The sequence below is a fragment of the Phalaenopsis equestris genome, unplaced genomic scaffold, assembly GCF_001263595.1.
Source record: "Phalaenopsis equestris unplaced genomic scaffold, ASM126359v1 Scaffold001209, whole genome shotgun sequence".
NCBI classification, from domain to species: Eukaryota; Viridiplantae; Streptophyta; class Magnoliopsida; order Asparagales; family Orchidaceae; genus Phalaenopsis; species Phalaenopsis equestris.
Genome location: NW_018165648.1, coordinates 1 through 16,218, shown reverse-complemented (window position 1 = coordinate 16,218; position 16,218 = coordinate 1). Strand labels below are relative to the sequence as shown.

Genomic DNA, 16,218 nt, shown 5'->3' with positions numbered 1-16,218 from the left:
GTCTATATAGAGAGATTCATAGAATCAAAGTTAGGTATGTAATAATTTTTCTTTTCTGGCCGGGTTTTACTTCAGGCTTTGACTAAGTCGAAATAAGCTCAGGCCGAACCTGACTAGCCAAATTTTTATTTTTTCACAGTAAAGCCAACTAATTCTAAACTGGTTTATAGAGAGCCAGCCGGGCCACTTGCCCAATATTCAGGTCTAAGTGGAAGGGAAATAAGAGTGGATATTTAATTTAATTTTAATTAACCGAATTGATTAAAAATAATTATTTAAGAAATAATAAAGTCCATTATTATATATGTAAATAGCTATTTTATTAATTAAAGCCCATTATTTAATTAATTTTTTAGTAATCATTGATTAAGGTAATTTTTAAGAAATTAATTATAAATTGATAAATATTATTTCTTAATAAATAGTTGGTTTAACATAATTCTTATCAATGATAAGTTAATTTAGTGAATACTTATCTATTTATTAGTATTATTAGGAATAAAAATTAAATCAATAATGGGTAAAAAAATTTTGAACAAGTAATTTATCCTAACTAAATAACTAATGAATAGTTAATTATAATCATCAAATAATTAATTAAAATTTCAATACTTTAAAATGTTAAAAATTAAATCAATTTTATTCATAATAATGAAATAATCAAAGCTTTATTATGTTTTATTCTAACAAATCAAAAGATTTTTTAAATCTAGCCAAAAGTTGACAAACAATTTAAAAGGACTTAACTTAATTTTTTAAATCCACTACCAAACAATTTTTAAGATTTAACTATTTTAAAATTTATTAAATCTAGATTTATAGAATTTAGTAAATCTTAATAATTTATATCCTACATATTGCCAAAGAACACCTTAATCTTTATCTTAAATCAACTTAAAAGCCCGTTTGGGGCAGCTTATAAGTGTGAGCGGCGTATTCAAAACGTCGCTGTACCGTTTTGTTTTACGGTCCGCGCGTTTCGCCAGCTTATCTGAAATCGTGTTTGGGTTTTTACAGTAAACGCAGAGTGCGTTTGTGGCACCTTGTGTGTTTCAGGATAAATTGTTTATTCTGAAACGCGGCAAGCAGACGAGCCGCGTGCTTCTATCCGCGACCTGCGTTTAGTGTAAAATCTCAAACGCAGTTTCAGATATGCTGACGAAACGCATGAACCAAACGGTACAGTGACATTTTCATCCCCACTTATAAGCTGTCCCAAACGGACTTTAAGTTGATTTACATCAATATTGCAGTAATTCGCGTAACTATCTAAAATTATTTTTAAGCATTTGTTTAGTTGAATTTATTTTGCAACAAAAGAAATAATCCAAAAATAGCACATATTATCTAAATACAGGAATGCTGAAATTTTGCAACGGAATAGTCTACGATTTTATCAAGCTCGCAGGACGGCTGCCATGGCGGCTGATCGGATAATGGAAGGTCAACCACGGCAGCGGCCTCCTTAGGGATGACCGCGAAAACCCTTTTCATTATTTAAAAGTGTTCTCAGCTCCTTCAGTCGTCTGCATTCTCCTCATCTCTTTTTTCAGCGTTTGCCTATAGCAAGCCAAGGTGAAGTAAAACGTTTTTGAGGTAGAGGTCTCCTCCTAATGTTGAATTTTAAGAAATTTTTTTTTCTGAAAAATTACTGTACATTTTTGCTTTTATCATTAGATAATGGTTTAGGGTTTGGACATCTGTTGAATTAGTTGTTTATGATTCGCAGCGCCTGTTTTGGGTTTATTGGAGATTGTTCGTTTGTTTGAGCAATACTCGTTTGATGTTTTGAGGCTTGAACTTGTAATTTAGGGTATCATTTAACATTTTAGATTTACTCAGAATTAGTGAATAGAGGGAAGATCCAAATTTGGTAGACATTGTGGTACTTTTTCACCAGATTAACAAGAGAGGTGTATGATGTCTTTCCTTATACCCTTTTAAAAAACATACTCTGGGCTACCAGGGATTGAATCTCGCTTGAATTGTTATCTAGAGACTTGAACTTATATGGCATCATTACAAATCAAATACTTTATTTTCAATTTTTTTGCGTAGTCTTGTTTTTAGAATACTATTATAGCTTATAGTAAATGAATGGAAATTTGCTTCATTAAATTAGCTTGTTTAAAGTGTATATTGAAATTTGTTTAATTTTTAAATGCTTATGTGTGCTCATACAGAAGTCACTGATAACTCTTTGCAACTTTTAAGAAGTTTTTATATGAAAGAAATGGGTGCATTGCCATATAAATAGGGTGTTGATTCTTTTTTTCTTTGAAGGTTTTAAGGAATTGATGCAATAGTTTAATGTTTGCACTTTATCTTACTCTGCGATTGATGAATGAGGTTGCTGCACTTCAGTGCCAATTTATGGTTTTTTTTTTCACTATTGTCTAGCAACACACTCTTTCAGGGGAGTAATAGCCCACAAAAAAAAAGAGTGTGATATCACACATGCCTTTGTTTCATCAAAGAAGATCAAACTTCAATGTTATTGAAATTAATTGTAATGGGAACTAGTGCAAATTATGACTTGAAAAAAAATGTAAGGAATTTACTGATATTTGATAATTTTTTGCACCCTTAAAATTATTTTTCTGATTCTTGTGACTTCATGATTATGTCTTTACTTAGCAGCTTTTGCTTGGCATGAATGATGGAACCGGAATTTAGAACTTTGCCACATTTCTAGTTCTTATTGTTTTTCTGAGGCTACTCCTATAGAATATTTGAAAATCTACTGCTTTTCGAAATAAAAGATCATACTTTCTAATTGGAACATTGAAAATCTTTTTGAATATTTCTGAATGTTTGTTCTATTTCAGTAATGCATAATTATTTAATTTCAGACTACATTTTATTGAGTTTTGATCTTTTTTTTTACACTGATTTTTTTTTATGTGGAAGTTTGTTTTTTTGGATCCATTTTTTATGGATACTTATTCTTGATACAAGGTTCTCAAAGTTTCAAAATTTCAACATTTTTGTTCTATAAATACGTACTGGTATAGATACTGAGAAAACATAAGTTGATTGGTGGGCTTATGGATTCAAGATTTTCAGCCTTCTGCCCCCTTTCACAATTGTACAGTTTTCTTCTATTGTGAGTGATATACTTGTGTTGTCTGTTGTTGCAAAGATGGTGAATTAATGCTACATATCAATATTCAGAATATTGCAAGTTGGGCTGAAGTGCACACAATTTTTGGCTTGCTTTCATTTTGGAAGAATCATTATAACCATCTTAACATGTTATTTATTTTAGAAACAGGTTTATAACTTTTTACTGACTACTTCATGTCGATTTTCAAGTCATGGACTCTTTGAAATCACTATTGGGCTGAAGTGCACACAATTTTCGGCTTGCTTTCATTTTGAAAGAATCATTATAACCATCTTAATATGTTATTTATTTTAGAAACAGGTTCATAACTTTTTACTGACTACTTCGTGTCGATTTTCAAGTCATGGACTCTTTGAAATCACTTTCAATGACCCAAGCTGCACTTTCTTGGGTGTCAAAGACTGGTGCTTTTGTCCCCACACCTTCAACTATTCGTAATTCTATTTCCAAAGATCCGAAATCCCAATTTCCTGCAGAGTCTGGAAGGTACCATCTTTATATTTCTTATGCATGTCCCTGGGCATCTAGATGCCTAGCATTTTTGAAACTCAAAGGACTTCAAAAGGCCATCAGTTACACGGTGATTTCTTCTCTTTTACTGAAGGTTACATATCTTAATTTTTTTTTTTTTTGACACTTCAATCTTATACTCATATAATTATTTAGGTAGTCAAACCAATATTCGAAAGGACCAAAGAGACTGATCAACATTTTGGATGGGTCTTTCCTTCTTCTAGCACAGAAGAAGCTGGGGCTGAACCTGATCATCTGAATGGAGCCAAGAGTGTTAGGGAACTTTATGAGCTTGGAAGCTCAAATTATTCTGGAAGATATTCTGTCCCGGTGCGAATACAATATTTTGGTTTCTAGTTTTTTTGCATCTATTTCCGGAAAGAGTTTTTTCTATTCTTTTTTATTAAGACACAATCAAGTTTGGTTCATAATTATGTTACAGGTTCTCTGGGATAAAAAACTCAAAATAATTGTAAATAATGAGAGTTCAGAAATAATTCGCATGTTAAACACCGAGTTCAATGAAATGGCTGAAAACGCTGATATGGACTTGTACCCTTCTCACCTACGAGCACGAATTGATGATGTCAATGAATGGGTTTTTGATGCAATAAACTATGGTGTTTATAAGTGTGGGTTTGCTATAAAACAAGGGCCTTATGATGAGGTATTGATTAACTTACCCATTTGAATGAAATCCGGTGCTTCATCTGATTTTGATGTTGTACTTCTACCTAGGCTGTGACCAAGTTATATAATTCCTTGGACAAATGTGAGGAGATATTTGCCAAGCAACGTTATATTTGTGGGAATGAACTCACAGAAGCTGATGTTCGTCTTTTCGTAACTTTGATAAGGTTTGATGAGGTAAGGATCTTCAAGAACGTTGGTTGCAAGCCTTTTTTCTTTATGGTTTCAACTTTCATTATTGCAAATGGCGAGAACAAAGGTTTGCTAATTTTTTTACTCATATGCTCGGCCACTTAGCTATTTTTATCACCCTGCAGTGGATAACCGCATTACGAAATTGGAGTTTTTAAATTTTTTTATATAACGTATTATTTTGTATACATCATATATAGCATTAATATATAAAAAAGCACAGGATACAAAATATATCAAACTGCAAATGACAATTAGAATAATAAACCCAGGTCATCCCTATTATCTGATTGCCCTCTCTTCATTGACTTGTATCCGAACTGATTTTTAATTGAATTTAGTTTTAGTCCTTTTTTTGTGCTATATGAGGTGTTTATTGTTGCGTATACAAACTTTTATCCATGTTATATTTTGTCTCTCATTTTTTATTCTTATTTTTTCATGATATTGCTATATGTATATTTCTTTTGTTTATCTTGTATTACTTGATGTAAACCTTGATGTTTGTTTCTCGTCTAAAACACAATATATGTACTGGCTATTGAGCCAACCAATTGATAATTTATTCAAGAGATGAACATATTATTACTTATAAGAATGGATTTAATAGAACACAAAATTATTATTTTCTTATGAGAAGAAGAGATCGTCGAGAATGTAAATATTGTAAGGTCATTCTAAGTGAGTATTTAAGTACTCAATATCGATTATTAGTTCTGGATTTTAAGATGAATAGTTGTAAAATATAGAATACTAGAAATCATTGTCATAGAATTAAATGATGACACCTAAAAGACATGAATAAAATTATTCTTTTGAGTAAACTTTAAGGTTTTAAGATTCATGAAGAAGAAAATTCTATGTGATAAATTAACAAATACTCTTAAACAAGTGACAAAAGATGTACTTCGACAATCAAAAGAAGTTTCTATAAATAAAATAGTTGATGGTGGAATAATAATATGCAAAGAAAGATAAATATAAGAAGTTATGTTATAAAAATTTATTTAAATGTAAAAGCTTAGAGAATTGGGCAAAAATATAACATGACCCGTAGAAGTCTAAGAGAATAATCTGTGATGCTAAAAATTCTATTTTTAATGATTTTTATAATATGTTAGGTACTAAAGAGGGTGAAAAATATATGTATAAACTAGCCAAACAAAGAGGAAAAGAAAAATAAATATTTAACTCAAATAAAGAAAAATAAATATTTAGAAAAATAAATATTTAACTCAAATAAAGTGTATTAAAGATGAAAACAAAAAAGTGCATTTCTTAGAAAAAGTTTTTCAACATAGGCGGGTAAGTTATTTTGATAAATTTTTCAATGAAATTTTTGAAAATACGATCGACCTTAGTGACATTAATTTCGTTAATAATAAAAAAATGTTTCATTTTTACAATCACATTAGTGAAAAAAAAGTTGAGTAGACTTTAAAGAACTAAGGGTGGAAAGTCTGTAGGACCTGATGATATCCCAATTGAAGTGTGAAAATATTTAGGAGATTGAAGAGTTCCTTGGCTTACTAAACTTTTTAATATTAATTTGAAAACTAAAAAAAATGTCTGAGGAGTGGAGAAAGAGTATTTTGGTCCATATTTTTAAGAATAAAGGGGATGCACAAGAGCGTGCAAATTATAGAGGAATTAAGTTGATGTGTCATACTTTAAAATTATGGAAGAGAGTAATTGAACATAGGTTATATCGTATTATAATGATTTCTACTAATCAGTTTGGATTTATGTTGGGCAGCTCTACTATGGAAGCTATACATTTATTGAGAGGTTTGATGCAGAAGTACATAGAGGATAAGGAGGATATACCTGATTTTTATTGATTTAGAAAAATCTTACGATAAGGTTACTAGAAATGTTTTTTGGAGAGTTCTAGAGAAGAAAGATGTTGATATGACTTATATTCAAATCATTAAAGATATGTATGCTAGAGTTGTTACTTGTGTTTGAACAGAAGGATGATTGACCAAAATTTTCCTGTTTTAGTGGGATTACGTCAGGGATCGACTTTAAGCTTATACCTTTTTGCTTTAGTTAAGGATGCTCTTACTGGACATTTACACGAGGATGTACCTTGGTGTATGCTTGTCGATGATGATATCCTTCTTGTGGATAAGACGGGAAAAAACTCAAGAAGAACTTGAATTATGGAGGTTTATATTGGAGTATAAGGTCTTCGTTTGAGTAGAACTAAAATTGAATACTTGGTATGTAATTTTAGTAGTAGTAGCTCTAGTGACAGAGTTGTAACTATGGGTGGTCAAATTATTAAACGGTATGAACAATTTAAATATCTCGGGTCTATTGTTCAAAGTGATTGTGATATAGATGGTGATGTTATTAGTGATGTTATTAGTAGTTGGTTGATGTTAATAGTAGAATTCAAGTTGGTTGGTTGAAGTGGAGGAATGTTTCTGGCCTATTGCATGATAGAAAAGTATTGCTTAGACTGAAAGGAAAATTTATAAGATGGTGGTGAGATCTGCAATGCTCTATGTCGTTGAATGTGGATCTTTAAAAGAGAAGCATAAAACTAAGTTAAGTGTTGCCGAGATGAGAATGCTTAGGAGGATGAGTGACTTTACACTTAGAGATGTGAAATGAATATATCCGTGATAGGGTTGGTATAGTTCTATTGGCAGACATTCCAATGGCAGACAAAGTTAGAGAGAATTGTCTTAAATGGTTTGGTCACATTAAAAGTTGACCATCTGATAATCTGGTTAGGATAGTAGATGTTTTAGATTCGACTTATGTTAAGAAAGCAGAGGTAGACTTAGAAAGACTTGGGCTTATCGTACAAAAAATGATCTTAATTTATTATAATTAAATGAAAATATGACACTCAGTAGGACACAATGGAGAAAAAGGATTCATGTAGCTAATCCCACTTGATGGGATAAAGCCTTGTTATTGTTGTTGTTGTTGTATTTTAGTAGTTTTTTGAACTTCAGGATTTCAGTTTTTAGTTTTGTTTTTGTAATTATGTTGATTACTATCTGAATGGATCGTGTTCTCAAATGTTCTGAGCCTTTAATTCCCTTCGGTTTTGTTTATTCCCCATGCTGGTTTTGTTTAATTCAACAAGTAGATCTCTGTTTTTTTTTTGTTCTCTATTCACTCTGGTTTCTGTAGTTACTATTAGTCCATTTGGTGGGCTGCACATTAATGGAATTGATTTGGTTCTGCTACAAAGCATGATCTGTGCTTCTTGCATGCTTGGATACTATGATTTCATGAAATGCTATTCTTTTCTTTATCTATGGCTTACTGGCATTTTATTCTTTTGTTGAGTGTATATTTCAAAGAAATCTTTCTTGGGTGTTGGCTATCATTTATGTGCGACAAGTGACTTATCACTTATGAATTATGATTATTATGAGATTGCGGCGACTTTATCTAACTGATATATAATGGAACTCACGTGGTTATTAATAGGATATTTATGGCATATAGAAGGAAGCTCTAACTATAATTACTTAGAGTATTTCGTACCTGTACATGCTAAAGTGCTTATTGGATGCAAATTCTTCCAATGTGGTGCAAGTGGTGATTGTAGAGTCTAGCAATACAAGGAGATGGTGGTGGGTGAATTGAGGGTGTATTGACAGTTTAGAATTTCATGTTAAATCATACCAGCTTGAATCCTCATAATTAACACGCAGAATAACTAAACTATCAGTCAAATAACTAAACTACACTCAATATAAGTGAGTCATAAATTGTTTATATTTATACTGGTGAATAAACAATAAAACCTTAAATGAATGCTTCACTTGATCATTAGCATAAATTAAAGTAGTCACTGAGCTTACAAATCAATTGCACCAATGTTCAATGTTGTATGAATGCAAGTTAGCAAGATGTGCTAGTAATGTGATAATAAGCACAATAATAAAATGTCTACTCCACAACACAAGCTATAAATGATCACATCAATCACCAAGGTCACACAATTAAGTGTCTATATTAAGATTTTTTTTACATTAATTTGAGCATAAATTTGAAGATCGACCAACTACACCAACTTTTGTTCTTTTTAAACATGTATCACGACATAAACATTTCCAACCATGCAATTAACCAAGTAAAAAATGCAAGTTATGCTGATATAAATGTAAAGAATATGGTTATAATTTTTACGTCATTCAACATCAAATTAGTCTACATCAACCATTCTTCATAGTTCATCCTTATTAAGGGCCTGTTTGGGGCAGCTAGGAAGCAGTTGCCACAGGAAAATACTATTGATAAGTTAACTGTGCTTATTTTTTTGTAGTTTGAAAACAATTGTGTTGCAGTTGTTTCTAGACAAATGACTATTCTGTTCCTGGATAGTAATGTTGTTTGCAACAGAACTGTTCATACCAATACACTTTATACTTTAAAAGCAAAAATCCAGTGTAAAATATTACAAAATACAAATAGGCACTTTACTTAATAATGAGTAATATGATTATTAAAATTAAGAAAAAGAATTAAAACAACAATTAATAATATGATAATATTATTTTTTAAATGTAGATGACATATGTCACGAGCTATGCCGTCCTCCAGGGTACTCTCAATGCGTGATCACTCTCGACGATAGAATCTTCCAACCTATTTGCCTATAGAAAATAGTCACAGTTTTTTTGTGATTCTCCATGGGCACTAGTAAGATTGTCTCTCGTAGCTTTGTGGCTGACGTGAAGTTAGCAGGGAATTTTGAAGTCCACATTAGCAGTGCAATCCTTGGGAAGTACCAGAAGTTCTCTATCTTATCTTTTCTGAATGCTTAAAAAAACATCCCATTAGAGATAACACAAGTAAAAATTGATAAAAGAAGTAATTAATTATAGTTTTATACGGTTGTGAGATATCAGAGAACTCAGTATATAAACCAACGAATCTATCACTACAAGAAGACAACATACCTTATAAAAAAATGGCTTTTCGTTGTTTTTAACCCACATAATACCATTATCGTGTGTGTCATATATACATATCACAAAAAAGGCCTTTCAGAAGAACTTCAAAAACTATAGCACCTGAAAAAAAGAAGAATTTAGTTGTCTTCATTAGGATTTCACATGTGATACCAACCAATAGAGAAAAATATATCATTCAGAAAAACCCATAAGGTCAAATATCTTATCATAGATCTCCAAAGCCCACAAAAAAAAAATAAAATAAAATAAAAGAAATGTAAAAGGAAAAAAGACACTTACAAGTTGCATAAGAAATCAAAATAATCAATATCAAATACACAAGAAATTAAAATAAATATGAACTGTATAAAACACTGATACAATAAATAGTGAACCTCTTCAACAATCATTACAATTAATAATATGATAAAAACTTCAATTACCCTTAAACTATCGCATCCGTAATTCGTTCACTTAAGTCCGTCATCTCGCTTGCACCTTCCTCATATTTTAGACAGGTCGCGAGAACATCATTTTCAACCTATAACATACAGGGCACCCAAAACATTACTTGCAGGGCAAACATATTTTCAGATTCTCACTAGTTATAGACAGAGCACCGGAAACAGTGCTATCTACATACAAGGCACTCGAAAAAGCTATCTTCCTTACCATATTTTTCAATTGAGGCAGTGACATATAGGGCGCCAAAACAATGCTATCTACAAATTAAGCTCCCTCTTTCATCCTTTTTTCAATTGAGGCAGTGACATACAGGGTACCCGAAATAGTGCTATCTGCATACTGGGCACCCGAAACACTATTTCACAGAACCCTACAAATCATAAAATCCACAAAATTCTGACAATAACCAGGAATGAAAATGAGAAAGTCACAAAATTAGAAAGCTTATGATCGATTCCACAAAATTCTCACAAAACCCGACATACAAAGCTACAAATCGCAAAACGAAAGTCATTCCATCGAAAATGAACACATGAATTACATATAGTGCATAATAACTAGAGATCAGTGAGAAAAGAGTGAGGGGAAATGCAAGTTGCCACCGGAGAGGTGCAAGAGAGATACCTAGGCAGCGGGGTAAGAACTTCACAAGTGCAATCAAGAGAGGTAGATAGGGCAGAAGAAGCGCGAGAGAGGGAGCCGTGGTGACAGCGGGGTAATATGTGCGCGAAGAAATGCGGGTCGCGGGGTCGAATCTGAGGTCGAGTTTTAAGATAGATTATTTAGGACCGCCACCACGCCACTATTTCCAAACATACCCAGACATGTTTTCAAAACACACTCTGCCAAAAAAGTTGCCCCAAATGGGCCCTCATTTGTTATTAACTACCACTCTTTCGCTGAAACACTAACAAAGAATCCATTACACCTTTTTTAAGGGAAAATCACCTACTGCTTGACACGAAAAGGTCACCAAACTAAAACCCAAGCTTTACAATTTAAAGCTTCATCAAGCTATCCATCACTCCGCTTATACAAGATTATATTTTAAAATGCTAATCCAAAACCTTTCAAAACTTTGCTGGTAACAAAGCTATAACCTAACAAATATAAGAGCAAAATCTCTACTCCTTGAACAAAACACAACATAGAAAAATATACAAATAATTTTGGAGATTTGTAGAGAAAGTGGCCATTAAATAAAGAAGTCAAGGAAACTTATTTTGATAGGCACTTGAATTTAATGCAATAAAAACCCTCAAAATGATTTTACGATAGGATAATTTATTTAATTTGCTTCTCTTCCCATCTCTTCCGTATAAGCAAAGAAATGTTATGATGAAGTTCCAGGAAAGCCTATTCAAGCTCAAAAAATTTAAATTCTCAATATTTATATCTAAATTTTGTAAATAAAGGAAACCAAATCTATGGTTGCTAATTTAACCGATTGATGAGGGTTTTGAATTTTCTTATTTGATTCTCAAAGTTATGTAATTGAAAAAAAAAAGGCTGTACAAATAAAATAAATAAAACGATCCATTGAATTTGCATTCTCGTTTACCTTAAAGGGAGGAAGCTAGTTTTTTGTCAGTTACAAGGTGGTTGAATGCACCTATTCATTGATTTTTTTGTTCCGGCAACAGGCCTGCCTTTAGATGCCATTTGACCATTGGTTCAGAATCAATTTTGCACTAACTAGTAGTAGTAACCCATACCAATTAATTAACTGTACCAGTATGTCTAATCTCAAGTTATGTTTTTGACATTTTTTGTCACCCATCAATGATTAGATGGTAATAGATTGACTGATGCTTTGGTTTGATAGGTTTATTCGGTTCATTTCAAATGTAATAAGAAACTCCTACGTGAATATCCAAATCTGTTCAATTACACCAAAGACATATATCAAATACCAGGCATCAGCAGCACAGTTAACATGGAACATATTAAGAAGCACTACTATGGAAGCCATCCTAGTGTTAATCCGCACGGAATCATTCCAATTGGCTCCAACACAAATTATTTTGCTCCTCATGATAGAGATAGGTTTAATAATTAACTTTGTTTGAATTACCATAGCTTGGGTTGATAAATCTCGTCAAAAAACGAGATAAGAAGGTCCTTGTTATATGTTCAATCTGCCTTGTACTCAAATCAACTTGTTCTGGCTGAGCGCAAAAGCACTCATATGTTTGAGCAGCATACTTTTTTATGCGATGTAATGCTTGTTGTGACAGATAATTGTAATAAATCGGTGATATATTTGTCTTTTTTTTTTTCCCCTACTACTAAAACAATTGCTGTTCTTCTGTTGAAATTGTTTAGTAGAATGCATTACGTGATGCTGATGATTGCAAATCTTTCTTTGCCATTCAATCCTGGCAATTGTTTTATTTGATGAAAATTTTAATTTATATATTTTTACTAAAATTTATTGCGATTTTTTCTTGTCGCTTATGTTCTTAAATATTCTGTTTGCACCATTCTGTTTCATTGAAGTAACTTTTATCAGCGAAGGTCCTGCTCCTGCCTTTGCGAGGATATTACATTTAGGACCCGTTTGGGGCAGCTTATAAGTGCGGGGAGGTTTTTAAAAACGTCGTGGTACCGTTTGGATTGCACGTTTTGCTCGCTTATTCGAAAACACAGTTCCATTTTTACACTAAACGTAGGCCGCGAGTCGAACCACACGGTCAACCCCTGGGCCATGTAAGTTGTTTATCCTGAAACGCACAGGCTGTCCCAAACACCCTTAGATTACAATCGAGCTAGATTATTTATTGCTCTACATTTAAGCTCTCTTGAAATATGAATATGATGTATGTTTCGAACATTTGGACTGTTTAATCTTTTGGCCATTCTCAATCTCCGACTTGATGTGAAAACTCTAGTCATTGAAAGAGTAAATATTTTTGGTATGGATGTCCCTTTTTGACATTTTGAGCCTTATGATCTATTCTATTAATTTTGATGAAGACAAACATATACTTGGATGATCTAATGTTTGAATTAAGTTTTTAACAAATGCAAATGCTCTTGAAGACAACGAGTGCTTTATTCTCTTTAAGTCTTTATTTGCTAATCATATACTTTCTATTTTAATCTCTCTTGTAAATTTTTATTTTTGGATGAAATATTATTTGCGCATCTTAGATTAAGTTTAATATTGTGAGTTAAATTAGTGAGTTAAACTATTTCAACTTAAAGTCATTAATTAAAATATAAATGTATTTTATAGTGAGCAATATTTACATTATATTTGCAAGTTATGTGGTGATTAACACCCTGTACATTTACCTCATATTATATTTTGATTGTATGGTGCTTGCCCTTGTAAGAGAATATTATGATTTCATTAAGTTATTAGATTTAAGGAAGTGAGATAGATTGGCAAATTTGAGATTCAGTGAACTTCTAGCCTGAGAGTTTCCTAGCTTAAACGTTAGAGCGTATTTATATTGTGCATTTATTTCAGATGATTACATTAAAATTTTTATGCTACGTACAGCAAAGGATTGGTGGGTTTTTTATGTGTGCGGTCATCCTAGATTTTGAAAACTTTCTATATGAATGATTATATACAACATTCAAATAGTAATATACTATTCCGAAGGATACTAATAATACTTTAGAAGGGATCTAATCACTCGGATGATGAAAATCTTCATGGTTTATGGATTTACAGAACCAGATATTTTCGTCACATGGCGGGTGTAAGATAATGTTTATTTGATTATAGGGTTTGATTTCCATAAGAGGGGGCTCACTCATTCTTAATTACATCTCAAGATTAACTCCTGAGAATACTCTTGATCAAAGTTATACCTTATATCTTTCTTAATCATAAGTAAGTATCTGTGAGATGAAAGATGTTGAAGACACAATTGGGTGAGCTGAAATGATTTGAGGGAAATTGAGAACTTGGACAGGTTTGATATAGATCAATTTCACTTGAGCTGAAACTTGAGTTTGTTGAATTTAATTTCATTTTAAAATTTGTTTTGGGGTTGACTTATGAGTTTGATTTGGTTTAAGTTGGTTGTTAAATTATAGAGGTGATGTTAAGTTTTTAAAACTGATTTGTTATCGTTAATTGGAGTTGTTAGGTTTGTTTCAAGTTTATTTTAAAATTTGTTTGGAGATTATTAGAGTTCATTAAGAACTATGAAGTTTAAGTTTATTTAAGAATTTAAGATTGACTGTTATTTGTTGAAGTTAACTACTTTTTTAATTTAATTGTAAATTTTGGTTAAAACTTTATAAGGTTTGCTTAAATTTTACTAAAATTTCCTTAAATTTGTTAAGTTTTTTTTTGAATTCATTATCTTTGTTCAAATTTGTTAAAGTTCTTTAAAATTATTGAAGTCGATTAAGATTTTTATTGAACTTTAATTAAGTTTATTAAAGTTTGGTTAAGTATTATTAAAATTCATTCAAGTTTATTAAATTTACGAAAGTTTGGTAAGGATTGTTATTATGTTGTTTAACTTAAAGTTAATTAAAATTTATTAAATTTGGGTTGAATTTTAAAATTTGTTTATTCATGGGGTTTGAAACTCAGCAATTGAAAGTCAGAGTTTTGATATAGATCTTGAATTTGAAATTTAAGTTTGAGGTACAAAGTTGAGTTGAATTTTCTGAGGCTTCGACTGAATGGAGTTGAATAAGTATGAAATGGACTTGGGGTTGGTTTGAATTGATATTGAATTGAGTTTGAGTGTGAACCATAATTGATTTGGACTTGATCGAGTTGAGTTTGAGTTAAGCTGAGTTGGGTTGGCTAGAAGTGAGCGGAATTGAAATTGATTTGATTTGGATTAAAATTGGGTTGAGTCGAATCATAGACAAAGGGATAGAAAAGATAGGGGATTTCTAGATGGGGGTGAATCTCTAACCTAACGTGACTCTAAATAGGAGGTTATAGGTGTACTAACTTAAATTTTGGGAATAACACTCCTGATCAAGATGCCCATGACTTTCTCTCGTCTCGAGTGCATTAATATCCTTAGACTATTAACTAACAAACTAACTAGAGATATCCCTTATCATCGAGCAACGAATTAAGATAAATCATCATATTATTACATAGTTTGGGGTGTCTTCATTAGTAACCACGAATTACTTTATTTTATGTTACCCCTATAGTCCAAAGGGATAAGTCAATTGCTTTTGAGGTTTAGTCATTAATTTTATTTATTGGGTACCTAATAATCTAACTTAGGCTTATAGACTGTATTATTCTAGGATGTGTGTGTGCCTGAGGTTTTGTCTAGGTTGGCTAATCAAGGGTTCATAATTTAGAGCTATCTTTTGTTGTGGTCGTGAAAGTAATAATTGGTCAATTTTAATTATTTTCCGGGGTTTACTATTTAAACAGTGATTTGTTTGATTCCTATGTTTTTCAGTTATGATCACAAATCAAAATTCTTATAATGGTTTGAAGTTTCAGTTTTCCTAGGTTGTCAATTGTTGTTAAAAATTAGGTTCTTCTGGTTTTATTTTCAGATTTCTATCTTAAGTATTTTTGTTCCTCATTCCTAGGGTTTTGGTATGTGCGGTTGAAACTTATATTCAGAATAATTTAACTTAAACCTTTCAATTCTACAAAAGTATCATTTGTATTCTCACTGAAAGTATTTTATTTTTCATGCAAAAGAGATTTTTGTAAAGTGATTTTGTCATTCAAAAAGTGTGTCCGATACAAGTTTACTTATATATGAATTAATTAGATTGAGAATGACCTGAGATTTATATTCTCATAAGTCATAGCTATGAAATCACATGTTTCTAAGGGGAAACATGTTAATTCAAGTAGACACTTATGCTAGTGAATATATAAGCCTTGCTTAGGATAAGCAATTGAAAAAGTCTGACAAAGTTTATAAATTTTTTAGTTTTAATTTCCTGAGCTCAAGAGGAGTTTTAATTTCTTTGAAAAAGATCCTTTTGTAGTTGTTTTAAATTTGCATTTGAAATGTATTTTGAAAAGATCTATTATTAATTTTGAAAAGAACTTTAAATTTTAATAAGTCTTTTATTTAACTTTGAAAAGAACTTTAAATTTTGAAAAGAGCCTTGAATCTCTTAATTTTTTAAAGGATGCTTCTTGGAAAGAACTTCATTTTTTTCAAAAGTTTTTTAAAAAAAGAATTTTGATTTTGTAAAATATCTTTTAATGTTGCTTCTCTTAAAAGGCTTGAATTTAAAAATCATTTTTGAAAGGATTTCTGAGTGAGACATCCTTTGAGCTGGAGCTTTCCTAAATTTTAAAAAATAGGAACTTTAAAGCACATTTAGTTAATG

The 16,218-nt window shown here is 31.4% G+C and overlaps 1 protein-coding gene across 2 annotated transcripts; it reads left to right on the top strand.

Annotated features, from left to right (window-relative positions):
• The first annotated feature begins 1,368 nt into the window (after nucleotides 1-1,368).
• On the top strand, nucleotides 1,369-12,221 carry LOC110033523 (glutathionyl-hydroquinone reductase YqjG-like). Of its 2 annotated transcripts, none has more exons than XM_020737537.1 (6): nucleotides 1,369-1,575; nucleotides 3,469-3,707; nucleotides 3,794-3,970; nucleotides 4,083-4,307; nucleotides 4,379-4,507; nucleotides 11,741-12,221. In XM_020737537.1, exons 2-6 carry the CDS (start codon nucleotides 3,471-3,473, stop codon nucleotides 11,972-11,974), a joined length of 1,002 nt encoding a protein of 333 aa, XP_020593196.1. In that variant the 5' UTR covers nucleotides 1,369-1,575; nucleotides 3,469-3,470; the 3' UTR covers nucleotides 11,975-12,221. The 2 variants fall into 2 exon arrangements, with proteins under 2 accessions (XP_020593196.1, XP_020593195.1); XM_020737536.1 differs by having other exon boundaries at nucleotides 1,369-1,596; nucleotides 11,741-12,220.
• Nucleotides 12,222-16,218: the final 3,997 nt, after the last annotated feature.

Coding starts and splice junctions, on each gene's coding strand:
- LOC110033523 (XM_020737537.1), top strand. CDS start 3,471: ATGGACTCTTTGAAATCACTTTCAATGACCCAAGCTGCACTTTCTTGG. Junction 3,708..3,793: donor AAAAGGCCATCAGTTACACG/GTGATTTCTTCT, acceptor ATAATTATTTAG/GTAGTCAAACCAATATTCGA. Junction 3,971..4,082: donor CTGGAAGATATTCTGTCCCG/GTGCGAATACAA, acceptor ATTATGTTACAG/GTTCTCTGGGATAAAAAACT.